General features: G+C 48.3%; 4 protein-coding genes across 4 annotated transcripts in view; 2 read left to right on the top strand and 2 right to left on the bottom strand.

The window, feature by feature from the left end:
• lyrm4b (LYR motif containing 4) overlaps nucleotides 1-13,865 on the top strand; it is a 29,124-nt gene extending 15,259 nt beyond the window's left edge. The window contains exon 3 of the mRNA XM_076760954.1: nucleotides 12,691-13,865. Within this exon, the coding sequence (XP_076617069.1) occupies nucleotides 12,691-12,741 (51 nt within the window). The 3' untranslated portion in view covers nucleotides 12,742-13,865. The remainder of the gene's footprint in view (nucleotides 1-12,690) is intronic.
• Nucleotides 13,866-18,228: 4,363 nt separating this feature from the next.
• Nucleotides 18,229-19,089, bottom strand: ppp1r3g (protein phosphatase 1 regulatory subunit 3G). The gene has a single exon (XM_076761695.1). The coding sequence runs from the start codon at nucleotides 19,051-19,053 to the stop codon at nucleotides 18,229-18,231; it is 825 nt and encodes a 274-aa protein (XP_076617810.1). The 5' UTR covers nucleotides 19,054-19,089.
• A 3,605-nt stretch (nucleotides 19,090-22,694) lies between these two features.
• Nucleotides 22,695-26,614, bottom strand: cyb5a (cytochrome b5 type A (microsomal)). The gene is made up of 5 exons (XM_076761668.1): nucleotides 26,274-26,614; nucleotides 24,371-24,499; nucleotides 24,220-24,249; nucleotides 23,838-23,872; nucleotides 22,695-23,405 (listed from the first exon to the last, which is right to left on the bottom strand). The coding sequence occupies exons 1-5, from the start codon at nucleotides 26,409-26,411 to the stop codon at nucleotides 23,321-23,323; spliced, it is 417 nt and encodes a 138-aa protein (XP_076617783.1). The 5' UTR covers nucleotides 26,412-26,614; the 3' UTR covers nucleotides 22,695-23,320.
• Nucleotides 26,615-27,220: 606 nt separating this feature from the next.
• The window catches only part of c21h18orf63 (chromosome 21 C18orf63 homolog), a 13,049-nt gene continuing 12,640 nt past the window's right edge, over nucleotides 27,221-27,629 (top strand). Inside the window, exon 1 of the mRNA XM_076761667.1 lies at nucleotides 27,221-27,629. This exon is cut by the window's right edge and continues 1,324 nt beyond it. The gene's annotated coding sequence lies outside the window, so the exon portion shown is untranslated.

Below are 27,629 nucleotides of genomic sequence, written 5' to 3' on the forward strand. Positions count from 1 at the left end.
CTGTTGGAGACGAGAAGGGAACATCAAAATAAAAGCAAACAGGGTTTTCACAGTGTGACGCTGCAGCCTGATTAATGGATGTTGGTCCGCGTCTCCCATGAACGCATCACTGGATCACTGTGATGCTGCAGACAACCCGATGGTTCTCAGGGACGTTCTGCACAGGTGCTCCACGTTCCTCTGAATCTAAAAATGCCTGTTTTACGACTCTGACGAGAACGATTTTAGGCACAAATAGGAGGTGCTGGAGCGTCGGAGCACCTGCCGTCCTTTCACCTCACACAGTGTGTTTCCCGTCTCTCCTCGCCGTGCCCTCCACCCTTCATCCCTCCTCCACCCCCGGACAGGTGTTGCCTCACATTCGGAAAACATCTGCCACTTTTCATTTAATGTGTGTTCATATAATTATATGAGGGCAAATGCAGCTCACAGCCGTCTGCATGCTGTTAGATTGTCCACCAATCAGGACGAGTCCACAGCGTCCTGTCGGCGAGGACGGGCTGTTTGGATTTCACACCGCCTTCAGTGACTGCAGCGGGACCGAGCAGCGAGCCGCTAACACAGTTTGACTGCCGGCTTCCTTTGTGACGCAGTTGCGGCCGCGGTGCAGCTCAGTTTGGGGGAAGCCTGAACCGGAGAGGAGCTGAAGTGGAAAGTAGGGCAGCACCCTGTGTGAAATCCTGCGTCACCTCACCTCCTCCTCCTCCTCCTCTTTACCTCACTCTTACCCTTCCCCTTTCTTCCCTCTCCCCTCAGTCCTCCCTGCTTCTCTTCTCCTTCCTCACCCTCCTCTCCCTCTCCTCCTCCATCTTTCGATCTGTGAAAATCCCCAGCCTTCCTCCCTCCATCCCTCAGAAATCCCACGCCTTTATTGCTGCTTTTACACCTGAATGCCCCACGGGTGCTGCTGGCTTTCCCGAGCTTTAGACACGCACTCACACAGTAACACTCTCATATTGGAGGACTTCATACTGCTGAACAAACTCTATTAAAAAGAGAAGGGAGCTGTTTGGGTGGATTAAAGCCGACAGGTTTTTACTCCCTCCTACACTTTCTGAGCCTCATAAAACATTACACTGAGGCAGTGGGGGCGGCAGCGGACGAGCACAGGTCTAGCTCAGAATCTGACTCTGCTATAAAGACATGAGCCGTGCCAGAAAGACATCTTAATTAAGGCTGGAACGAGGCATCACCAGGGTCGATATCACCTGCTTATATTGGCTTTGGGCAGACAGATCGGTATTGGCACAAATATTGCAGATAAGCGACAGCAAAATTGCGTCATATAAATGTTTTATAGGCTGCATTTGAAGTCTGTTTTATGTTTATTTCTGTTTATTCCTTCCTAACAGTTCTGCAGTCGAACCCACCTTCATGACAGTTCAGCTGATGAGTCTTCATGGTCACTTTTGAGGCCACAGTCTCATCCGTCCAAACCATTTTAAGATCGTATTATCACACAGACATCAGTTGCTTGTTATGCAGCAGCAGCGTATGTGAAGCAGAGCAGTAGCGGCTCGAGTGCGTTGCGTCGCGGCTGCGATGTGGTTTGCTTTTGTTCCGTGTCTGGCTCGACCTGCTCTGTGCAGCTTGACGTTGCTTCCATCAGAACTAGACTAACTGCGTATTCTCCGTGGAGCAGAGCCTTTTCTGGGACGCTTCCGAAACGCGTTGTGGTGCTTCTGGTGGGATTACAGGAACCTTCTGGGAAGGCCGCGATCAGTTCCAGCAGCCAGACCGCGATGCAGCCGTGCCCGGTGAAGCCTTCTTACCTTTCTCCTTATTTGTGGGGGCAGATACTCATTCAATCGCTTTAAACTCCAGAGTGGAGAGTCCAAAGAACAAAATGCTGCAAAGCCTGTAGTCCCACAAATGTGCAGTCATTGAGAAAAACTCAGAAAACTATTATCACTTACTTTTGAATTCTTCTTTAAGATCAAGTAATCTCATGGATATCAAGATCTGTTTTTCAAGAGAGACCTTAGAACGAGAAGCATTCATGGTCTGACAACCACAAAACCAATGTACATCTCCAAAAACCTGGTAGAAAACATAATTCATAAAAGCAATTGCAGAGTAATGCTTTCAAATAAAGTAAGATAAGCTAGACTGAGAGCGGTTTGCAGTTCATCCCATTTAAAAGGTTTTAAGAAACAAGATCTGCATTTAAAACAAGTGCACGATTAGGAAGGGAAGTCTGGAAAGGCGAAGACCAGAGCCTGGACAAGAGTGGAACCAGGTGCATACAAAACTGTATCATCTGCATAAAGATTGATGTGGAAGTTCTCATTAGGAAGAATAATGTTCATTTATGTGTCATGTAAACTGTAATGGACCAAGAACAGAGGCTGTCCTCCTGTTCAGTAAACCATCATACTCCCAGCTGTGGTGACAAATTTGCCAGTTTGTACAGAATCAATGACCCCATTACATTTTAACCAACGCATCATGAGTTAAAGGCTGAAGGGCCCACTCTTCATCGTCCATGTGGCTTTCTAACAAATGACTGAATGGCCTTCTGGAGTCTCTAAATGGCCTTTTATTGATGTCCACCTAAATATATCCAAAACTGAGTGCAGAATAGGCAGTTCAGTGCCATCATCAGCGCTCAGCAGACAAAGCTTCAGGCATACAGTTCATACAGTTTTATTCATTATCGATAAGACTAATTCTGACTTCTCGTAGTTAAGTTTCAGAAAAGGCCAGGGTCATGGCTGAAGAGTTCAAGAGTTCATGTCTGCGTTCTCAACAAATGACGAATGAAAACAGAAAAGTGAACTCTGACTATCTGTTGAACGGCCGAGAAAAGAGTCGGAGCTGGACTCTATAACGTCAGATCTTTCTCCTCTCTCATCCCTTTGTTCTCCTCCATCATCTCCAGCCCTACAAACTCTCTGAGCATTGAAGTATGAATATCGATTCCCTCAAAAATTCAAACCGTCATCCCGCGCTTCCCTCAGAAGCTGCCAACATGCAGAGCCGCCCGGCGCAGCTTTAAAAACGGAACATTACTAAATCAGACTTTTCTGGGAGGTCAAAAGAGCACAAAAAACAAAATCCTCTGCTGCAGTCACTGCTGACGATGGAGTCTTGTTACAGTAACCTGCAAGTATCGACAGATAAATTGCATGAAGAGGTACATATTAGTTCAAGGTCCAATCAGGACCTCGTTACACCCACAGTAAAGACCCCAACATGCTGGACAGGGACCAGTTTCAAGGTGGAAAATGATTTACAGTGTTGACACGGCAGCTGAGGACGAGAATAAGTTTTAGTTCACAAACACCAGAGACAACAGGAGAAAAATCCTGTGAGACGTGAAGAAACTTCAGCTAGATTGTACAAAACCAAACCTGGAGGAGCGAGAGAAGGTTCTGGTTCTGATGAGACACTTTAATGAGCTAAAACGCCAATTTTATTGAGATCGAACATCGTCTCCCACGAGTGCGAGCCGTTAAATGCTGGATGCTGCTCGTGTCGAGTGCTGACAGACTTAATCATATTGTCTTGATTATGAGCAGATTCCGAGTTACTGACTGTTTTCTCAGAGGAAAGGAAACGAACAAATGAAAAGTTTCCGACGCTTCTGTGAAATGTGTCGTCCTGACCTCCGAGCCTCCGCCAGGAAATGATCGCGATTTGGCAATAATCCAGAATTATTAGCGCTTATTATGTCTCCCGTTAATGTAACTGTGGAGGCAGTAAAGTGTGATTTGCATCAGATTGCTTCGCCGGTCGGAGCTTTGTCAATAGATAAACTTGATTCTGGAGATTAGCTGTTCATCCATAAAGTGCTGCAGTGAGATTAAAGCATCCGCGGACTGAAGGCGCTAATTTCTTCTTCTTCTGCGCTCTTATTGTTGTTGCTTTGTTTTGTTTGTTAGTTTTTCTTCTATTCTTAGAAATGTGAGTCTGATGCAATGATGATACTCCATCTTCCTGCACACACACACACACACACACACACACACACACACACACACACACACACACACACACACTCTGCATGATGAAATTCATTGACTGAAGGAGGCAACGTGATGTAAGGATAACAGTTAAAGACGAGAGGAGGAAAGGCAGAGAGACAACAGAGAGAAGGAGGAAGTGGAGAAAAGGAGGCAGAGAGGAGGAGGAGGAGGAGGAGGAGGAGAGATGTGAGTGAGGAGGAGTAAAGAGGGAAGGGAAGAGGAGGAGGAGGAGGAGAAACTGGGCGACCTGTATGACCACAGTCTGATCTGATCGTTGCTCATTGGGCTGGTTTTAGTCTAACTTCAGTCTCGTTTTCATCAACACAAACACTCGAGTCTCTTCGATTTCTTTCATGTCGTCTCATTTTTGTGGCACGCCGGCCTCGTCAGGCTGTTGACGGGTAATGGACGGCGGCGAGGAGTCGCTGTAGCCTCAGTGTGTCTCGGCCTGTCCTCCATTAGTGTGAAGTGGGCTGTTGTTTTGCAGCCTCTCGCTGAAGGACTCTCCATGAGTCCGCCTGTATTTCGCTGTGTTTCTGCGCTCTGTTTCCTCCCGTTCTCTTCAGCAGATTGCCGACCGGCCTATCGATTCACTCCTCTCAAACCTCTCATTTTCCTCAGCCCGGCCGTATTGATGTGTGAGCGTCCGAGTGTTTTTCTGAGTTTTTGCCGTCCTCTGGCTCTGCGGTGGTGCGATAGCGAGACGATTAATGAGAGAAACCGAGTCTGTTGACAGTGTGAAGAGGAGGGAGCTTCCAGAGGCAGAAAACTCTGATTCATGACTGAAACTGTGTGCACGCCGACAGAAACACACTTTCTTTTCATGGAGTTCAGCTGGATGAGCTGGATGCACGCACACACGCTTCATTTGACCGCAGAAATGGACGCAGAAGCGCCTTTAAACACCACCAGGTTCACCTCAGTGAGGCCTGGCCTTCGTGACACAGCTGACGTCTGATCAGTGATCAGCCGTTAATGCCAAGAGCTCACATCGAAACAGGCGTTAAGAAGAGTCGTCCACTCGGCTGAATGGACGCCGGCGGCTGACACTTCTCAGTGACTGAGAGAAGTCATGAATGTCCCAGCGGTCCCTGAAGCGGCACGCCCTCGCCAACGCAGCCTCTCGCCGTTCATTGAATGGAGAGATGTTTCGGGATTGGTGAGCTGCTTCCCGGCTAACGTTACAAAGCAAGTTCGCTAACTCTCATCATAAAGTGAACAGAAGAGCAGCCAGCAGACGTTAGCCTGCGAGCGCTAACTTTGCTAACGCGTCATTTCCGCCGTGAGGTGGAACAAATGGAAAATAGAAACCGTGCTGGATTAATAGATGTTTCAAGTTTTGTCTAAATCCTGTCAGAAGTGTGTGAGAGAGCTGACAGAGACAGACGCCGACGTTTTTCATCCTCAGGACTCCCCCCGGATTTGACGAACAGAGGATGAACAGAAATATCAGGAGTTAAAGGGGAAAGGAGGCGTGAGGAGAGAACAACGGGAGCGTAACGGCACTGGCAATTTATAACCAGCCTCCCTCCTCATTTCCTCCTCTCTTCCTCCCTTCCTTTCTCTCCTCCTCTTCCTCCTTTCATCCTCTTTTCTCTCCTCTTTTTGTCTGTCAGTGCGACGGACTGAAACGGGAGATCACAGCAGAGTCTGTGCTGCCAGGGAGGGAACTCCACACACACACACACACACACACACACACACACACACACACACACACACACACACACACACACACACACACTCACACTCACGCAGAGGACAGTTTGCCTTCATCTCTTCTTCCTCTCTAATTAGTGTGTGTGCTCAGATTAAGGTTAAGAAACAGCAGATTTACAACGAAACTCCTCATTACTGTTGTAGTGTGTGTGTGTGTGTGTGTGTGTGTGTGTGTGTGTGTGTGGCATTGATGCACGTCAACCACTGAATCAGTTTTTTTTAGCCGTGTGTGTTTTCTGTCCACGTCCATATGGGCGTGGCCTCGACTGCACAGCATAATTGCATTTAATTACTCTTTAGCTGCACTGTGATTGGTTGATGCTGAGTTTTGAACGCTGACTGCTAATTGGTCAGGAGCATGTCAAGTGGGTGTGCTTTTTTTTTTTTGAGTCATTGTAGCCAATTAGTAAGACAAGAAAGGCAAAGGAGCTCATTAAGAGTGTTGGGTGGGACTTCAGTAAAGGAGCTTTCCAAGGTCACACACACACACAGTAACAGAAAAAGGGATGTGTAAACGAAGACTTCCCATTGGTCCTTTTTTTTAAGATGTCTGGCGCTCATATCAGGGAGGGCAGAGCATGCTCTTGGCTGGCTAGCATGTTTGAAGTTAGCTCAGCAGCTACATGAGTCACCAATGAGCCCAGCAGTCGCTCTCTGATGGACGTCGCTGAGCTTTATGATGTGGAAAGGAATGAGCTCATCCAGTGTTTTGTCTGGAGTGAAGGTAGCTCGAGGTGTTCTGAGCGTCCACGTGCGAGAAGCCTGACGTCTCAGCCTGGTTGTAAGATTGTCGGTTGCAGAAATTGTTGCACATATGACCATAATTCTGCTTTGTACAATCCAACTCGAGCTTGTTTTGAAGCATACTGTGGCCTTCACACACGGCCTGAGGATACAGCAGTGTGAGCTTAAAGAAGGAGGTTACAAACTGCCTCAACATGACACGAATACCACCAAAAAAGAAGAACTTTTCAGTTGCACGAGTTTAATTGCTGTCATGAGAAGTCAGAAAAATGAAGGCGCAGGAGGACGACAGCAGCGTGAGGGGAAGAGACGGCGATGCAGAGAAAGACGTAGTGTTGTTAACGGCCTGTGGCGCTCTTGAATGCACATGAATATTTAATGAGGAGACAAAGCCGGAGGAGACGAAGCCGGAGGAGACTCCGGCGCTTTGGAAAACACACAGGACGTTTCACCGGGACGTTCAGATAGTCCACCAACGCAGCCCTGCTCTGCACCGCTAATCACACACATGCAGCAGCAACGAGGAGCTAGAGGACGAACGAGGAGCAAAGAAAATCACACACACACACACACACACACACACACACTCAGCAGGCAAGCAGAGGACAATTAAGGGAGGCAGGGAGGGACAAACGAGGGAGTTGTGGGGGGTGAAGGGGAAGGATCGTAATGCAGCGATGTCATTGGCTGCATTAGCATGAAATGAAGCAGCAGGATGTGTGAGACGCAAAGGCGCCGTCCTTCAAAAGACTACCCTCCCTGCTGAAGTGTCCTTGAGCAAGACACTGAAACCCCAAGACCTGCAGCGGCCGTGATGTCCGACAGCAGATTCAAGATGTCCTGTGTAAAAACATGAGCGTTAATAAACCAGCAGCACAGCCACGTGAGAGACACCCACAGCAAGCAAGTTCGAGTCTGTCGAGACAAGTTCAAGTCAAGTGCCAAGTTCACAGGACAAGACAGGGTCAAGTCCCAAGTCATTCTGTGAAGTAAACCGGGACAAGAGCAAGACAACACACGGCAGTGATGGAGGAGCAAAGCTGCTGCTAACATGCTCAGAGTGAAGCAGAAATACCCACAAAGCAACAAACACAGGTGTGACCCGAGGAGGTCAGAGGTGCTTTGTCAGCAGGAGTTTCCCTGGCGACCAAATACTTCACTGCAGTTGTTGAATTCACCCAAACTGATCCAGAGTCAGCTGCTGAACGTGTCTCCGATGTGCAGCCTTTAGCTTTAGCTTCCTGTTAGCTCCGTCCCTGTCGAGCCGCAGGTGTGCTCACCGTTGGCGTGAGACGCACCTTTGAATGTTCCTGAGGACTCCCTGCACCCACCTGGAGAGGTGAAGCAGACTCCGGGTTCGTCTTCACTCGGACTTCCTGCACTTCAAACAGTAAAACGTGCCGCCTGCCGCTCTGCCCTCACCTCCTGACGAATGGGAGGACTGGAACGCCGCGGAGCGCTCCTTATGCTCAGTTTATTATCTACCTGAGCACCTCCCATCCCTCTGCTCCCCTCACTCTCCATCTCCATCCTCCTCTCTCTCCTACACTCAAAGGCCTCCATGACTTTCAGTTTGACAGCATGCTGCCGCCCGAGCCCCCCCGTCTTTTCATCTCCCCCCTTTTCTCTCTCTCGCACATGGAAACCTCATCTTCTCTGAGCCGCTCCGCCGGCCACCTCCAGGTTTCCCTCTGTCGCTTCATCTCCTTCCTCCCACTTTCAACGGCTCTTTAACTTTGATTTTTACTGTCTCTGCTGTTCAGGGCAGCATTTCTTTTTAACTACACACCACGAGGATGGTTTGCACTGAAATTAGCTTCGACTGCCACCGTTTTACCATCCGCCCACCGCGGAGGAATACACTACATCATCCAAATTATTTTGCTTGTGTTACTGCAAACATCATTTCCACGTCAAGCTGCCGTCCGCTCTCTTTAAAGACTTTAGATTCCACACAAAAAGATCTGCTGCACAGTTTGCAGGATCCTCTGTGTCCTAAAGGTGATGAATCTGTCTCTCATCGCAATTCAGTACAACTCGATGTCACCATGAACTGCTGCTTCCAAAATGGCCTTTAAGCTGAGTCAACAGTTTCTCCAAAAGCAGCATCACGTTCTTCATAATCAGGGCAGGAACCTGCTGCCCGTCGGCGAGCGTGCACACGGGTCGTTCAGGGATGTTCTCCTGGTTGTTTCTGGTAATTTAAGCCGTATGTGTTTGGGCCGGACAGGCGTTTGATCCGTCGGTCGGCTCGTTTGGTTCGAGCTTCGGGCGCGATGCTGACATTTGCTCGTCGGCTCCTTTCAAACCTCTGCAGCCTTCAGTAACTCGTCTCTGCGGAGGATTGCAGAGTTTTCTGGTGTCTTTGCGTAATTCAAGCTTCATACTGCATCAGGTGGGACCGACAAACCGACAGCTGGCCGCCGTTTGGTGTCACTGCTGCTCCTGCACCGTCCAGTCGGTACCAAAGAGGCTTCGAGGTCGAATGTCCAGACCTGCCAGCGACCGTCTGATCTAACTGGAAAGATGTCAGCTGGTTTCACGATTCGATGCTTTTGATCGAGTACACTGGGAGGCCACTGGAAACCAGCATCAGTGAACGTTCATCCATGTCAGCAGATCCATGAAACTAATGTGTGGAAGCATTTTATGTTCCTTTTGTCCTCTGGAATATTTAATGTTTGCTTTAATATCTTCAGTCTGTGTCATCAGCCGGAATGAGAGCAGACTGATGTTAATCTTACACCTGCTGCCTCGTCGGTGTGTGTGTGTGTGTGTGTGTGTGTGTGTGTGTGTGTGTGTGTGTGTGTGTGTGTGTGTGTGTGTGTGTGTGTGTGAGTGTGTGTGTGTGGATATCTTAAGAGATGCTAAGTTTAGCTCTCCATGATGACACTGATCACTGTGGTTGTCTGCCCACGAGGCCTCGGCAGCGTGCCGTCTGTAAGCACTGATGAGGCTTTGAGTCCGAACCCGAAACTAATTATGTTATTATTATTATTATTATTATTATTATTATTATTATTATTATTATTATTATTATTATTACTTACTGTTATGTTATTGTTAGTCAGGTCTTTGTCAAAAAACGAGGTGTTGAGATGTTACTGTGAGATGCTCGTGGAATCGAGGCTATCCCTGAACAGAGTGTCTTTGAGTGTCTTTGTAGTTGGTTGTTTTGTGTCCCTTTGTCAATTTTTCTTCAGCATCTTTTCGTAGTGATTTTATTTTTTTGTGTCTTTCTGGTTTTTTTTGTGTCTTTCTGGGTGTTTTGTGTCTTTCTGGGTGTTTTGTGTGTCCTTGTGGTCTTGATTGTGGTCTTGATTGTGGTCTTGATTGTGGTCTTGGTCTTTGATTGACTCTGTCAGTCACTTCACACGGAGGTTCTGGTCCAGGGGTCCTGGGTCTGTGGTGGCCCCTCCTTCCTTTCCCCTGACATGGATTGAGACACAGGCAGAGAAAGCAAACAAGCACATTAATATCCCAGCATGCTTTGCTCTCATTAGATGCTGGCCTGCTGTGTCCGTCCTAATTGGGTTATTTTGATCCCTGTTTTAAGCGACTAATCCAGATGAAATATTTCTGGTTTGAATGGTTGATGTTTATATTTAGAGCTGCTGGTTTATTATTCATGATTTGTTGTTACCATGAAGGAAAAACTGAACTGAGATCAGCTGAAAAGACAGAGAGAAGTGAAACCGATTGAAAAGAGACAGATAAAGACAGAAAGAGAAGCAAAGAGAGAGAAAACAGACGGATGGAGAGAAAGATGGAGAGTAATAAGAACAGATGGGGGGGAGAGGAGGAGAGATCGAGAGAGAGACAGACGGGGGGGGAGAGAGAGGGGGGGGAGAGAGTGAGAGAGACAGACGGGGGGGGAGAGAGAGGAGGAGAGAGAGAGTGAGAGAGACAGACGGGTGGAGGAGAGAGAGAGAGAGGGAGAGGGGAGGAGAGAGAGAGAGAGAGAGACAGAGAGGGGGGGAGAGAGAGAGACAGACGGGGGGAGAGAGAGAGAGGGGGGGGAGAGAGGAGGAGAGAGAGAGTGAGAGAGACAGACGGGGGGGAGAGAGAGGAGGAGAGAGAGAGTGAGAGAGACAGACGGGGGGGGAGAGAGAGGAGGAGAGAGAGAGTGAGAGAGACAGACGGGTGGAGGAGAGAGAGAGAGAGGGAGAGGGGAGGAGAGAGAGAGAGAGAGAGACAGAGAGGGGGGGGAGAGAGAGAGACAGACGGGGGGAGAGAGAGAGAGAGGGGGGGGAGAGAGGAGGAGAGAGAGAGTGAGAGAGACAGACGGGGGAGAGAGAGAGGGGGGGGGAGAGAGGAGGAGAGAGAGAGTGAGAGAGACAGACGGGGGGAGGAGAGAGAGAGAGAGAGGGGGGGGAGAGAGAGAGACAGACGGGGGGAGAGAGAGAGAGGGGGGGAGAGAGGAGGAGAGAGAGAGAGAGAGAGACAGACGGGGGGAGGAGAGAGAGAGAGGGGGGGGGAGAGAGAGAGACAGACGGGGGAGAGAGAGAGAGAGGGAGAGGGGGGGAGAGAGGAGGAGAGAGAGAGTGAGAGAGACAGACGGGGGAGAGGAGGAGAGAGAGAGGGAGAGAGAGAGAGGGGGGGGGAGAGGAGGAGAGAGAGAGAGAGAGACAGACGGGGGGGAGAGAGAGAGAGAGAGGGAGGGGGGGAGAGAGAGAGAGAGGGAGGGGGGGAGAGAGAGAGAGACAGAGAGGGGGGGGGGGGGGGGGAGGAGAGAGGAGGAGAGAGAGAGAGAGACAGAGAGGGAGGCCACCCCTTTGTTAGCAGCCGCAGCCGCAACAATTTACATGAGAGCCAAGCCTCCTGCCAGCTGATTGGTTCAGAGAGCCATCCACCTCACCGCCACCCCCCTCCCTCCTACGCCACACTCCAGCCAATCAGGACGTCACACTAGTGGGGGGGCTCCAACCGGACGAGAGAGGGTCTACCCTGATAGCGTGGAGAGAGAGGGGCTGACGGCAGAATAACTGATGAGGTGGATGGACGAGCGCTGAGAGACCGTCATTGGTGGACGGACGAGCGCTGAGAGACCGTCATTGGTGGACGGACGGTGCCCCCTGGTGGCGCTGCAGTGATATAAGACACTTTTTGTTCAAACCTGAATACCACAACACAACAGTCTTTATTACGAGCAGGTGGATCATTTTCAGTCTTTGAATCTGCGATGACCAAACAGATATTTGGAACGCAGTAGTACTAAATCATTGTACCTTAGTACAACAGCTCTACACTGTGATGCACTGCCTGCACAGCTGCTGCTGATCGAAGTCCTGCACTTCGGCTGGTTGTTTGCTTTGAGTTGTCACCTCTGATCGTCGCTCCACTTGCTGCCTGATGTCGCCTCTTTGAGTTTCCACTGAAATATTGAAGAACAGCGTTTGTTTCCTGACGAGTTGAAAGGATGTCAGAGCCTTCATGTCTCTGTCCTTTGGCCTGTCATAAGCATGGCAGCCTGAGGGGGGCGGCAGAGCAGCAGCGGACGGACACGCGTCTGTTTGTCTTCTTTTGAAGGCGCTGAAAACCTTCCAGGTTATGAAACAGTTTTTAATGTGTGTCGATAAAGTTTTGATGTGGAGCTCAGTGTCCTGAGACAGCTGTGGATGCACCAGCTGGACGGCGTGTTCAGAGACACACCGATGTCCAAACAGACAGCAGCCCCATGTCCAGAACATCCAGAGAGAGTGTGTGTGTGTGTGTGTGTGTGTGTGTGTGTGTGTGTGTGTGTGTGTGTGTGGTGGGGGGGTCATGTTCTGCAGATGAGGCTGTCGTGTCTTTGTACTGAAACAAGAGAAAATCAATTGTGAACTGTGGCCCAAGCTCACTCACACACTCACACACACACACACACACACACACTCACACACGCACACACACACACACACCCACACACACACACAGCTTGTACATACAGTACAGCTACATCACTCTCAAACATAATTGGCTCTTGTATTTGACAACAGAGTTCAGCAGGATAATATTGACATAACACAGAGACAGGGCTCTCTGTACACTACACACACACACACACATACACACACACACACACACACACACACACACACACTCATCCTCTAGCGCCACCCTCAGTACAGATCATCACAGCAGCCTGTGAAAATGTTCGGACGGTCTGTAAGTGCTGGTTGTTGAGGTGCAGAGCGACCGTCAGAGCCCGGCCTGTTTCACCTCATGTGACTCTGACAGAAAACAAAGACTGAGCGAGTGAATCTGTCCGTGCCTGCAGGTCGCCATCGGGAAGATGTTCGAGACCCAGAAGATCGTGGTGGAGGAGTAACCCTCCGCAGGAGGCGGAGGAGCGCCGTCCCCGCCAACGACAGGATGTGACATCAGAGACCGGAGCCAATCACTGCCCTGACATCATCACCACCAACAGCCAACCCGCTTCCTCTTCGACTCAAACGCCCTTTGATTTGACACAGCTGTCAAAGGTGGAGGTGTGAAATGCATTGTGGGAGATGTAGGACAGAGTAAAGCTTTGAAGTACCTGAAGTTTTAATTTTTTTTTTTTTTTTCATGGATGCACCTGTCAGGTTTTGGGCTCTTTCTCATCGTTGATTAGCATCAGTGTGACGAAGCGATCGCAGCGGTCGGAGCTTCAGAGCCAGTTTCCAATAATCATCGATTGGGTGAAACGTCACAGTTTCAGAGTCGGCTGTGACGACGTTCACTAAAATATTCCTGTTTTTGAAGCTGAAAGTGTTTGTCTTAAACGATTCGTCAATGATCCGATCTGTTGTTGTTCTTTCATTTCTCACATTGTCTCATTTGAGTGTTTTTCGGACGTTAAGCAGCAGAACCATCGACTCATTGAAGAAATTTAGGCTAATCAGCTTGTGACGCCTCAGATTTATGTTCATTATTCAGCATTTAAAGTTCAGTTTCAGATGGCTTCATAAATTATTGTTTGAGCCTGATGATGAGGGAATAAATGAAGTTGAGTATAATTAATAAGCATCGTTATATTAAATGTGGTGTTTACGTTGACTGAGGCCAGACTGTGAACTGCTCGGTGCATCCCTCTTTTTTTTTTCTTTCTAGTGATTTTTGTATTGTAACGCACAAATAATCCATCCCACGTGTGATTATCTGACATATTGGACTATAAACCTGTAAAAGAACTGACACACTGGATCTCACCTCTGTAATCTCGCACACGCAGACACATTTTCTTCATCCCTTTATTTCCGTCTGGTTGGATTCTGTGAAATGAGCCGTTTCCAGCAGAGTGTGGACGTGATGCCGCCGCAGCCAAAGAGTGACGAGGCCACGAAACCGCCGTCTCAACCAGGAAACAAGCCAGAACGACAAGCAGCAAAGATCAGAGACGCTGGAAGCTGTAATCTGCAGTGAGTTTGTGTCAATTCAAGCTGTTTTAAATAAAGCTGAATTCAAACAGGAGAGAGGCTCGTGGTCGTGCTGCAGATTCGTCTTCCTCGTGTGAGAAACTCTTCGTCTTTGCTTAGAGAGCAGCTCGGGCTGCCTCAGAGGAATTCTGGGAGTTGAAGTCTTTTCGTCCCAGCGTGGTTGACGAGCATCGTGTGTGTCAAAGGTCAGCTTTTGTCCTCAGGTGTGTGTGTGTCGCTCAGGTGGAGGCTGAGGAGACGGCGACGTCAGCGTTCAGGTAAGCTTATTTCCCTTTAACTACAAGTTCAGGAAGTCGCTCTGATTGGTCCAAATGTCACATGATAAAGACATACCTGGATGACACTCCTCCACCTCGTCAGGACGCTTTAGTGTTAAATTCATTCTAATTATTGTCTTTATCATGTGATACGAACAGGAAATGATATGCAGAGACCAATCAGAGCAGCTTCCTCTGTCACTTCCCAACACGAGTTCGTACGTTACACAAACTCTTGAACGTGAGCATCATCCTGAGCCACCTCGTCTTCATCACCACAGCAGTGATGAAGACCGCAGACGGCGTAGAGGGTGATGGTACGTCCGTGTTGCGTTCACTGCCTCTCTGCATGAGTCACCTCTGTCCAACACACAACACGGCCTCTCTGAGACCTTGATCTGGATCACAGTGTGTGTGTGTGTGTGTGTGTGTGTGTGTGTGTGTGTGTGTGTGTGTGTGTGTGTGTGTGTGTGTGTGTGGCAGAGCAGGTGAGCTCAGAGGTGCGTTTGGTTTGGTGGAGGAGGTGAAGGTGAAGGAGGTGACTGACCCACAAGGGACCAGCGGCTGCTATTAATAGACCCGTCTGTTGGTTTAAGGACGAGCACACTGGCCCACTTACACACACACACACACACACACACACACACACACACACACACACACACACACAGGTGTGACGGATCACATTGCTCAATGAGTGAAGGCTGTTTCATCAGACGAACACACACACTGAGGATGCTTCCTGGAGTTTCTGCAGGGCTGTGCATGTGATCTGCACGAGTCCCACATCCACAAGAAGGACTTCAGACCGGGTCCTGACCCGCGGCGCGCTTTGGCTCCTGGAGGATTGTTTTTGAGCCAAGCTTCTGTTTTTAGACAGAGCATGTCGTCCACAGTCAAATATTTGCAGATTGTGGATGTCCTGAAACGTGGCATCGCTCCAAACGTTATGTTGTGAAGTTGGACTGAATTTAAACGGCGGAGCCGGGCATTGAACCACCGCCCCTCTGCTGGGTGAACGGCCCGCTCCTCTTCCTCAGCTTCATCTCCAGCTTCTGTTCTGATGGGCGTGAAACAAAGCTGACGGCACATAAACGCTGAAGGACAGAAGTCGACTACAACTCCCAAGGTGCATTTCAGCATGAAACGCTCAATCGCACAGCTTCAGAGACGGACATGTCCCGCTAACGGCGAGCAACAGTCAAAGAAGACGGCGTCTAAAAGCAGATTTCTGCTCATTGTGGAAGTATTTGAACTCACTACATCTGTCGCATCTCTATCTTATTCTCTTCAGCATGCTGCAAAGGCTCATGGGTATTGTAGTATTTAGAGCTGATTTGTCAAATTGCTTGATTTTAGCATTAAGCCTAGCAGCAGCTTGCTCACAGGGTTCAGGTGGAGAGGTTTGGCTTTTCTTGAGTCCTGATCGTAAACATGAAGCTGGGTCAGGTGGTTTCAGGTGGTTTCAGGTGGTGATCAGGTGGTTTCAGGTGGTTTCAGGTGGTGATCAGGCGTCTCTTGGTCAAGTTGAGGTGATGCGGTTGTTACTGAAAGACGACGCCCTGCCCTGAAACCTGAAACATTCCTTCATGGCTTTGAACCTCGACCAGTGTTGACGGATCAAACAGATGGCGTCAGGTTTGTCAACAGGACTATTTTCAGAGGCGCTGGACTCCTGAACTTTGGCCGTCATGTTAAGATGATAGACAGGTCGAGACAGACTGCTGTGGGGACGAGGACCCGACTGATCTCACGTACTGGAGACACGTTGGCTTGAATCCTGGTCAGCGGCAAACATCTTTTAATCCGAGACTCAGAAACATCCACACGGTCACGTCCTTCACTGACGAGTGTGAGAGCTTTAGCTTTAGCATGCTCTGCTAACTCTAGCATGCTAACATGGTAGCACTTTTTTCTAGTGTTAGAATAGCATTGCTACCATTAGCATCATGCTACAACCTTTCCTCTGGCGCCACCTTCAGGACATTTTCCACCCCACCGGTGAAAAGGTGTCATTTTAGCAAAACAGTCTTTTTTTTAATTCATCCACCGGCTCAGTTTCCAGTGTCGCTGACATCACAGCCTCGGGGGGGCGCTGCTGAGGCTGCAGTTAGCCTGTGTTTGTTGAGCCCGAGCTTCAGCTGTGGACGCTGGCAGTCCTGAGCGTCCTGTGTCACACACACACAAACACACCTGGAGTCAGACCTGCTGGACGCCGGAGCTTTGGTTGGACGTCTGTTTCTGCTGTGATGGTTTTAGTTCCTCTGACGAAGCGACGCCGTGAAACATGTTGCTCTCACGTATAAAAAAAGATTTTAGTGAAGTAAAATTACAAGAGCAGATGTCCCATAATAATGAAGGATCCTAAGTATCCAAAGAAAAGTTCCCACTTCAAGTGACAGTAATTCATTCAACAGTGCTGGAAGAAGTTTTCACGTGTTTTACTACAGTAAAAGTAATGATACCACAGTGTACAAATACTGAATAACAAGTAAAACACTCCATTCAAAGCTTCAGTAAAAACACTAAAATCAAAATATACAAAAGTACAAAAAGTAAAAGTACTTACTCTGCAAAGTTCTGGAATAATCATGACTGGATTCTAATTATTGATGCATTAATGTGTTCATCACTTTAATGTCGCAGCTGATTGAAGTACTTTACTTTTCTCCCAGAGGATCAATGAAGTCTCATCTTCATCCATAATTCAGCTGTTTATTGGTCAGATGTTGCATCATTAAACTGAAGGTAAATGTCAGGTGAAAAGTCAAATATTTGCTCCTGAAGAGTCGAGCAGAAGCAGAAAGTGTCAGAAAATGAAATACTGAAGTACAAGTGGCCCAAGATTGTACTGAAGTACTTGAGTAAATGTACTTTGTTACTTTCCAGCACAGCATATTAATACATTAATAATGAAAACGAAAAGAATAGAGACAATAAGGGTTTTTGGCTGTTCTCAGATCAGTTTAATAAATTAAAAAGTGAACAAAAAGGGGAAGGAAAGGTGATTTGAATCAGATCCTGTGGTCTCATATCAAATATGAATTTATGAAGCAGTATTTCCTCTGTGACCAATGAAGCGTCGCGTTTCCCTCTGAAATAAACCACGAGACAGTTTTCAAAATGTAAAATTCAAGACAGCCGAGATGAGTTTGTGTCTGAAAGCAGAATTTATTGATAAATCATCTATCTGGACTCTTTGTTCCCGTAAAGGTTCCAGGAACAACTTCTCCTCCAGGTGAACCTGAACCTGAGCATCAGAGCAGCTGATTGGCTACGTTGAACTGAACCTGACAGAAAGCATTTCAGACTCCACTGACGTCTTTTTAGAGACTTGATGTTTGCTGAGTTTTGGAAATGACGGAGTCTGCTTTGAGGGAAACAACCTTCACTTCTCAGCAACAATAACGTGACGCTGATCACGTGATGTCTGCAGACTGACGTGCAGTTAGAATCTAAAAACGGTGTGAAACAGTTCAGTGATCGTTCAGAGCTCAGTGAAAACTGGAGTTCAGCAGGATGTCGATCAGCGAATTAAAAGCCGTGTTTGATCTGTGGGTGGGTCTTCCTCACAGGTGTTTTCTGTGCGTAAACAGCAGATCTACCTTGATTTTGTCTCAGTGATTCTCGCCTGACAAACTTAATTATCCTCAATTGCAGACCTGAGCATATTGAAGAAAGCACGGAAATACATATATTTTCTTTTTATTTTGAAAGTCTCCACATCCTTTCTCTCATCAACAGGTGGAGTCTGAGCAGCAGTGAGACAGAGACATTTGTGTCTCGTCCAGGTGGATGACACTGATAAACTTTCCTTAAAGCCGGATCACAGAATCAGTCCGGTGTGTCTGCGTCCTCCCGTCCATCCAAGTGCAAGTTCAGAAACATATCCAGAAGGATCAGCTGTTTCCCTCAGAGACATGCACGAGCTTCAGCTCAGGATTTTACAGAAAAGGCACAACGGAATCATTCAGAGGCCAAAATTAAGGACAATCTATGTTTCAACTGGATCTTCTGACTGTGACATTAACAAGCTATCTGATCTCAGGAAGACTCGCCTCGAAGCACAGAAACTAAAGCTGCACACCAAAGCTTTCTTTGAACGGGCGGATGGAGGCTTTTACGCTCGACACGCAGCGCTCAGGTGGAGAGGAATGCGGCGCTGCTGCCGAAGGGTGCGGTGCTGGACATGCAGTGGTACCTGAGGGTGTAGTTCTGCCCCTCGTTGTTGTCCCAGAACTCGCCCTCCTCACTCCTCAGGTACACGGCGAAGTGCACGGCCGAGCTGGGGTCCATGAAGGGCGGCGTGTACACGGTGAAGCTGAACCGCTCTCCCACAAAGCCCGGCTGATCCGCGGCCACGGGCAGAGCCTGCGCGTCCACGAAGGAGAGCCAGTCGTTAAAGGTGTACCTCACTCCGACCTCCTTGTCGTTACAGCCGGTAAAGACCCGGATCTGTCCCTGCAGGTCAAACTGGGTGATGATGATCTTCTCCAGGCAGACGCGGCTCTGCTGGACTCGCCGCTCCGCGTCCCGGGGCTCCGGGAAGCAGGCGACCAGCCGGTCCGTGTCCATGCTGGACTTGAAGCTCTGGCACAGGTCGTTCAGTAAGTCCTGCTGCTGCGGCGGGAAGCTCTTGTGTCTGGACAGAACCTTACTCGGGATCTGCGGGTCCTCCAGCGCGCTGAAGTGCTTGACGCTGGCCAGATTCAGCCCCATGGAGTCGGCGAACTTCACCCGCTTCCTCTCGTTGCTCCCGGAGACGCCGTCCAGGAGCGCCGCCGGGTACGCGGGCAGGGACTTGGCTCTCCTCCTGTCTCTCATAAATCTCTCCAGCTGAGAGGCGTCCACCTCGTCGTCCAGATCTCCTTCCTCGTCCTCCACCTCCTCCTGGCCGTTCTCCGTAGACTGCCCCGGGGAGGGCGACTCTCCTCCGGTGTGGAAGCGGACAGGTGAGCGGGACATGTCTGCCCGCAGCCAGGCGGCCTGTGTGCTCAGCTGTGGCTGCAGGCTGGTCCGGAGTCCGCGGGAGTCCCGGCACGGGGCAGCTTGTATAGAGTAGAGACTCCCGCCCCCCGTCCTCCCCCCACCCTCACCCCCAGAGGACAACGTGGTGACCACTGAGCGCGTGCTGTCACAGGAGCACGCGCACCGTCACGTAAGAAGCGTCAGCTCTCACCTGTCCGCGTGCAGCAGAGCACGCAGCGGACACACTTAAAATACTGGAGATGACTTTACAACAACAAGAGCAACACAGCAGGTAAATAAAGCGAGCGAACGTCACTGTTTGAGAAGATGAAGCTTCATCATCGTCATCATCGTCACTGTCCGAGCAGCAAACAGGTCTGAGATCAGTTTAACTCTGACACAAACAAAGCAGTTTCACATCGTTTATTGAAGAAAAAGTATCAGTAAACCTGTGACAACAGCCTACTTCATCACGAGTAAAAGTACTGCAATCAACATCATGTTAAAGTAAAGGTACAGTGTATGAAGTAAAGGTACTGTCTGTCTGTCTGTCTGTCTGTAAACTGTCTGTCTGTCTGTCTGTAAACTGTCTGTCTGTCTGTCTGTCTGTCTGTCTGTTTGTCTGTAGACTGTCTGTCTGTCTGTCTGTCTGTCTGTCTGTAGACTGTCTGTCTGTCTGTCTGTCTGTCTGTCTGTAAACTGTCTGTCTGTAAACTGTCTGTCTGTCTGTCTGTCTGTCTGTAGACTGTCTGTCTGTCTGTCTGTCTGTAGACTGTCTGTCTGTCTGTCTGTCTGTCTGTCTGTCTGTAGACTGTCTGTCTGTCTGTAAACTGTCTGTCTGTCTGTAGACTGTCTGTCTGTCTGTCTGTCTGTGAACTGTCTGTCTGTCTGTCTGTAAACTGTCTGTCTGTGAACTGTCTGTCTGTCTGTCTGTAAACTGTCTGTCTGTGAACTGTCTGTCTGTCTGTCTGTCTGTAGACTGTCTGTCTGTCTGTCTGTCTGTCTGTCTGTCTGTAGACTGTCTGTCTGTCTGTCTGTCTGTCTGTAGACTGTCTGTCTGTCTGTAAACTGTCTGTCTGTCTGTAGACTGTCTGTCTGTCTGTCTGTCTGTGAACTGTCTGTCTGTCTGTCTGTCTGTCTGTGAACTGTCTGTCTGTCTGTCTGTAAACTGTCTGTCTGTGAACTGTCTGTCTGTCTGTCTGTCTGTCTGTCTGTAAACTGTCTGTCTGTCTGTCTGTGAACTGTCTGTCTGTCTGTCTGTCTGTCTGTCTGTCTGTGGACTGTTTCTGTCGTGATGACGGTGATCATCGATCAGATCAAAGCTTTTAAATATTCTTCTGTCAGTTTTCATGTGAGCTGATGTTAAATGTCTCTTTAACCCTTTTTAAAGTCTCTCCTCAGCACTGTGAGCTGTTCCAAATGTTCGCTGTGAATAAAGTTTTGTTGCTTTGAAAACCAGATTTTGGTGTTTCTAGGCGGAAGATGAAGAGCTTTCTCAGAATCTGACGTTGTTACGTAAGACGGCGGCCTCGTGGCTCCGCCGAGTGCGTCATCGAGCGGCCGGTAAACAAACACATGACGTCACCGCCTCGCCGTCTGACGTCACGCCGTGGCTGTGGAGGACGGCTCCTGTGATGCTCCTGGACAGGAGGAGCAGGAGGAGCAGACAGCAGCAGTGATTGGTCAGAGAAGCAGGAAGTGTAGCTTTGAAGAGGAGCAGCTTCCTGTTTCTGACATGTTGCTTAAAGATCCAGACCAGAACAGAAGCCTGCATCCACGGGCCAATCACAGCTTAAGTCTGCTCCGTCTGACCAATGAGGACGCTGCAGGGGCGCCGCTGTGAAAACAAACTCCACCTGAAGTTCACCTGGAGGGAGGTCGCTTCATTCTTCTGTTCTGGAGAACATTTTCAGACCTCGACGTGAAACCGCGATGAGGACAAACAGCTGAAGCAGCAAACATGTGGGGACGACTTTTGGCCACTAGATGGCAGCATTGGTCCAGTTTCTGACCTTCATCTGCTTCAGACACTTCGCTCCTTCATCACTCAGTTTAGTTTCATCTTCAGCTTCAACATGACACACAAAGCTCAGTAAGACCACGTGATAAAACTATGAAACGTGACGCAGGACGAAAGTGATGTCGCCTCCATGAATGAGCGATGGACACTAACGTCACTCACTTCCTGAGTCTTTTCTGTCTCTACATGAAGACTTTGCGTCTCGCTGGACGTTTTCTTCTGACCGCAGCTTCGTCGCCGCGTTCCCTCGTTCTGCTGAAGGGCCGTCGGTTCACTCAGAGCTGCAGACTTTGACGTTTCACACTCATCTGATAACGGAGCTGACCTCCAGCACAGATTCTGAGTCAGCACACCTGCAGCTCAGGAGAGGACTTTTCAAAATAAAGGTCTCCAGTAAACAACCTCTGCTTTTACAGTGATCTGCGAAGCTTTTTCCAGTTTGGACTGAGAGCTCTGAAGAGTCAGAAACAGGTTCCTGTCGAGCTGTCAGTGTTTTCACTCAAACTGCTTCTACGTCACTTATTTCAAAATGTGATTCATTAAAATAAAACGTCTCTGTGCTGCTGACACACGATGGAGCAGAGCATCAGTCTGACAGCTGATGATGGGACAGCTTTGGGTCTCACGTCTGCCAGCAGCCAGTAAGACCTGGTCCCAGACTGGGTTCAGGTCCCAGTTTCAGACTGGTTTCATGTCTCTTTCAGCGTGAATGTGATACCACTGATCCTGGATCAGCTGAACGTGGTTTCTATTGAATGTTTACAGATCTTAACTGTATCTTAACATATTCTGCTGAGCGTCTTATTTTGGAAGCAGGTGTCTCATTTTAAACTGTCTGTGAGCTCTGGCCCACTTTTCCTGATAACAGCTTGTTTTCAGACTCAAACCACACGAGCTGCTTCAGTCCTGCTGGAAACACCTGAGGCTTTTATTGTGGAGGCTTTGGTCTGAACTCAGTTGACCTTGAAGGGATCACCTCCTGTTTCCAAGGTCAAAAAACAGGAAGTCCTCAGACAGAGTTCAACCTTTTAAATCAGCGGATGTGGAGCAGTTTCAGATGTTCGTCCACATCCACTTCATCAGCTGTCACTCTACCTGCACAGGTATTTACCGCATGTTTTAATGTTTATGTTTCTGGGGTCTTTTGCGTCTGCTCTGTCCAGTTTCATTTCAGTTACGTGAACTTTGTGTGGATCAGCGGCTCCAAACCTTCAGGTCAGTTAAAAGATGATCAGTGACTGGTGTCACTGGTGTCACTGGTGTCAATGGTTGGTGTTTTGTCAGACTTTCTTCATCTTAAGATTATTTTTAGGCTTTATTGGACAGAACAGCTGTGGACGGAGGACGACCTGCAGCGAAGGAGGCCTGTTGGACTCAAAGCTGGACTCAGCTGAGGTCTGTCTGATCTTTGCTTTTTGTCATAGTGAGACTTTAACCACTCCACAGCTGTCAGATGATCAGATCTCCCACTTCACCTGAAGGCCTCACCACCTGGACTCACATGTGAGCAGCGGCTGACAGGTGAGGCTGACGATCAGAGCGATCACATGATCGGTTTGGAGTCAAACGTCATCGATGAGAGGAGAATCTGGAGCAGGAAGTCAAACACTGATCAGTTTCCAAACAGCTTTTACTGCAAAGTTCAAGACGGTCGAGCCTCAAACAAAAGCTGAAAGATCTTTAAACAAGTGATCAAAAGCAGGTTCATAACAAGACTTTTCATACATGTTCTTCAGGACAGAATCAGCTGTTCATGTCGAGATCTGCATTAAGGATCTGAGCGCGGTCACGTGACCGCAGCGTGACGGCACCGTGACGCCCGTTAGCTGCTGATTGCATATTCATAAGCTCATTTACATTCAGTTCCAGAGATATAAAACGAACAACAAATTAAACTTCCTGCATTTCTCCACCTTTCAAATCACAAAGATTCCTTAAAACATCCAGCTTTCAAAATGTCGTGACAGATTCAACAATAGAAATGACTTCATTAACATAATGCCATGTGATTGGTTGGACAAACAGCATGAAATGAATCTTGGGTATTGTAGTGCTGTGACAGGAGAGGCGGGATCGTAGACGCGTTGTTTCCAATCCACCAATCAGATGGTCGTGTCCGCAGCAGCCTCTCGTCCGCGCTGCTGCCAGTCTACGCTGCCATTGGCTGGTACAGCTGTCAATCAGAAGACGGGGCGTTTGACAGTAGTGCCTGTTGATGACATCACAGCCGCACGTCTGATGATGTCACTCGCTGTCTGTGGTGTAGATGCGGTACAGCAGCGTGATGATGGCTGCTACCAGAGCGGGAATCAGCCAGTTAGACCACCAGCTGCAAGAGAGGCAGACAGCTGGTTAACCCACCAACCAATCAGCTGCAGGAGAGGCAGACAGCTGGTTAACCCACCAACCAATCAGCTGCAAGAGAGGCAGACAGCTGGTTAACCCACCAACCAATCAGCTGCAGGAGAGGCAGACAGCTGGTTAAACAGGTAACTAACTCACAAACCAACCAAAACCCACTGAGACTGTTCTGAAATCTGCAGTGACTGAAGCTGAAAGCAAAGCTGGTCCTGGTCTGACTGAGGTCCTGGTCTGACTGAGGTCCTGGTCTGACTGTGGATCTGTTCTTATTTCATCTTCCGTTGTGTTTGTTCATGCAGAATGTTAGTTAGTAGCTAACTATCATCAAGTATGTGTGTGCGTTCGTGTGTGTGCATGCGTGCGTGCGTGTGTGTATGTGTGTGCGTGTGCGTGTGCGTACCTGGGCTCATCCTTCAAAGTGCTCACCGGCGTTTCCTGTGAAACACAAACATCAGACAGAATCAGCCTCAGCAGCTGAAAACGCACGAACTGATTCAAACGACTGAAAACCGAACAGGAACCACAGAGACGTGACACCGCCGTCAGGTCACATGACAACGTGGTCATGCCGTCATGTGACTCGTCGCTCCACAGGAGAAAAAAAGATCAGCAGAGGGGTCAAAACACTGCGTCCTACATTTCCCATGATGCCCCTGGACAGCGTCCCTCATTCGTCCCTCCCCGCTGTAGACGCTCACGTCCTTCAAGCTCCACATGTTTGGGTAGACACTAATGATGACATCACTGTGACATCACCGTGACATCGCTCTGGCCTCACTTACCACAGGTGTGGCGATCTTGTGTCTGTCGTCCTGCAGACACAGACGGACAGAAAGACAGACAGTCAGTTATGTGACAACACGCGTCTCCAGCCACAGACCTCAGATCTGTCTCAGTCGTCCTTTGAGCGCAGCAGCGCAGACGGACACTGACCGGGTGCAGCTCTCCGATCACCATGTCGGCGGCCATCTCTCTGGCGTCGGTGGAGTGTCCCACGTCCTCGAAGCTCTCGGTGGCGTTTCCTCCCGCCTGCTCCCTCAGCACCTCCTCTCCTCCGGGGTGCTGGTGTGAAAATCAAACACACACTCTGATGAACAAGTTTGGCTTCACAAACTTTACCTGCAGCCAGACATGAAGTTAGCATGAAGACTAATGTTTCAACAACATGTTTGAACTGGCTCTAAATGCAGCTCCTGGTTGTTTGGCTAGCAGTTAATCATTGACTTGATAAAATGTTAACGAGGCTGTGACCTGAAGAAGACATCTGAAACTCCTTAAACGACGAGCGAGGAGTCGGTCTGTGACGGCGGCGTGACGACACAACGCCGTCACGCACAGAGAATTCAATCACACTAATGATGGTGATAATGTCTGTGAGCCGGCCAATGAGCAGAGCGATCCCAGCAGGGATCTTCCTCCTCATCCTCGCCGATGCCGTCTGTCTCTGACACAGCAGCGATAAGAACGACGTCTCTCCAGTTCAGTTCAGTCTCAGCCTTCACGAGACGCTTTGTGTCCAGAGTCTGTCCAATCATTGGGACGAGGATCAACCAAAGTGTGCAGCCTCAGACGTGAGTTCGTCCTGCAGAGCGTCCTCCACTGGACGCCTCTGCTGCGACACATCTGGACCCGTCAGCTTCGACTCGTCTGAAACGGACCGCAGACAGAAGGAAGCACAGCGAAGCCAGCGCTGTTCCCTGAAGGTCTGTGGCCCACGCCCTGAACCCTGTACAGCCTTCAGCTCTGATCCAGGTGATCGGTCAACGGTCAAAGGTCCAAACAGGGTCTGTCACTTCCTGTCAACAAGTTCTTTATGCAGAAATATGAAACGTGCCAACAGCAAAGTTCAAATTCAACAAACACCGACAATAAAGTTTCAATAAAGGAATGATGGAGAAATCAGAAGCTGCTCACTTCCTGAACACCTGACGTCGTTTTCTCAATGAGTCAATGAAAGTTTGGTCTATAAAACGTCAGAAAACAACAGTTCAGATCATCAGCTGGCGTCTGCAGCTCGATGTGTTTCAGACTGGTTCCTTATTGATCCCAATTTGAGAAATTATTCTGTTGCAGCCGCAATTAAAGATACAGACAAACACAAAATACACAACAACTGTTTAAAAATGTGACAAAATATTTAAACAAGAAAAACAGCAGTTTGTTAAAAATATAACCAAGTTAACTGAATATATAGTTATGTAATATGTACTGTTAATATCTTATAACGGTATAATAAAAATTCAATATAACTAAGTATATAAACAAGTATTTACAGTACTTCAAAAAAACCCACAGACATTTCTAAAATGAGGACAGGATGGAAACCTGCTGTCCTCGCTTGAACTTCCTGTCCTCAAATAAACTGCAAATCAGAAAACAGCTTAAATATTTAAAGGCCAAATGATAAAACAATGATTGATTATTAGAGTAAAATCACATGAATATCAGATGATTATTGATTATAAGAAATCAGTATTGATCAGGCTCTAGCAATGCCTGATTAGTGAATATTTGTGTGAGATTTAAAGTCTAGCTTTTCTTCAGTAGAGCTCCTCCAGGAGCCTTTTTGGGGCCCCTGAGAGACCGGGCTGAGCTCGGGAAGCTGCAGCCTGCAGCCCGATCAGCTGAGCTGAGGCTGTGAATTCTCCACCAGACTCCATTCAAATAAAGACACATTTAAGAGCAGCCGCTTCCGCCGCTGAACGAGCATCAGCTTCAACTTATTTCCTTCTCAAAGCAGAAAAGTGTTCGTTTGAACGCTTCTGTCTGCTTTGTTTCCTGCTGTGGAGGATTTCCACACGCAGGCTGACAGAAAATGTCCCGAAACTAAACTCACCTCCTCCAGAAACTTAGTGACATCGTAGACTTTGTAGTGGATGATGATCCACGTTGATTTAAACGAGTTTTGCGCCTCGATCTCTGACAGCCTGTAATATTTGACTCCAGCGGGACTCTTTTCCTCCTTTTCACCCATTTGTGCTCCTGAAAACTGCGACAGTTTGACCGTGAAGAGCCGTTGAAGCCGACAGGAGCAGTTTAACGCCCTGTTTGCGGTTATATAATCCCACCGAGCTACGGAACCGTGACTCCGCAGAACGCGGTAACATTTACCCCAGTTTCTATCAACAAGAGTCCCAAGTTCCAGAGGCACTCACCGCGGTCAAACTTACCAGGACACTGAACGACACTTCCGGCCTCTCTTTTCAAAATACAAGTTTGATTAAAGGTTCAACTTTGTCATTGGCAACAGGTAATTATATAAAATAATCCTCCACGCTACACATACAGAAAACGTATGATTAGAACAGACTGAAAAATAGAATAGGTGGGCTAATAACTAGAACAAAGTATGTAAAAATAGAACTAAAGGAAGACGTTTGTGTCTCTCGTGTTTAGAGTCACACAACCAAGCAGCAGTTTTTCTGAGAGGTAAATCCTGGATGACCTGTGAAAACACCGGCAGGATGTTTTTCAACACACCCCAGTTTTCAAAACATTTCCAGAATCCTCAAAAACTCTTCAAACAATGTGGAAACACAGATTTTAGCCCACTTTAAAAGTTCTGACTGATCGCATGTCATCGAAACAAAATTAAATTATTTTGAAATGTCGTTTTCCGGTTACATTGCGTTTATTTGTGATTACTTCACGGAGCCTCAGAATTCCTGGCACGGCGGTGGGCACCGCCCCTTGCGTTCTTCTAGTGAAACTATTGGTCAGCCTCTTCCTTGCTTATGACTGAGGCTCTCTGATTGGCCCTAGCCTTGTCAGTCATCAGCCAGCTATGGGCGATGAGGAGGCTAAAGTTCACCTCAGTTCACCAACTTTCAAGGAAACCCGCTTGTCACGCAACGAGCCTGTGAGCGCGTTATCTCACGGAATAACTGTTGATTTGCCTCTTGGCGCATTTCAGCGGCCAGTCAGAGGTGGCGTTGGATCCTAAACACTCAGCTGATGATAAAAGTTGTAAAATAGTAAAGTTGTAAAACAGAAATCGGCGCCTTGTGTTGAAAAGTGTATTTCTTCTTTGGCAGCTCAGTGGCGGGAGAAAAGCGGAGATTCCAAGACAAAGATTGTCTATTGATCGGGGTGTGTCTCCACTGGAGAAAAATAAACACGGGGTCAACCATTACAAATAAACTGTCAGTGAAATTCATAATTAATGTCTATATTCCTTCCATGTTTGGAGAAT

This window comes from Chaetodon auriga, chromosome 21 (assembly GCF_051107435.1).
Source record: "Chaetodon auriga isolate fChaAug3 chromosome 21, fChaAug3.hap1, whole genome shotgun sequence".
Lineage (NCBI taxonomy): Eukaryota > Metazoa > Chordata > Actinopteri > Chaetodontiformes > Chaetodontidae > Chaetodon > Chaetodon auriga.

Excerpts from the sequence above, each read along its gene's own strand:
- cyb5a (XM_076761668.1), bottom strand. The coding sequence starts at position 26,411 with ATGGGTGAAAAGGAGGAAAAGAGTCCCGCTGGAGTCAAATATTACAGG. Across the intron at positions 23,873-24,219 it reads ACAAGATCGCCACACCTGTG|GAAACGCCGGTGAGCACTTT; the intron begins GTAAGTGAGGCC and ends TGTGTTTCACAG. Across the intron at positions 23,406-23,837 it reads ACTTTGAAGGATGAGCCCAG|CTGGTGGTCTAACTGGCTGA; the intron begins GTACGCACACGC and ends CCTCTCTTGCAG.
- ppp1r3g (XM_076761695.1), bottom strand. The coding sequence starts at position 19,053 with ATGTCCCGCTCACCTGTCCGCTTCCACACCGGAGGAGAGTCGCCCTCC.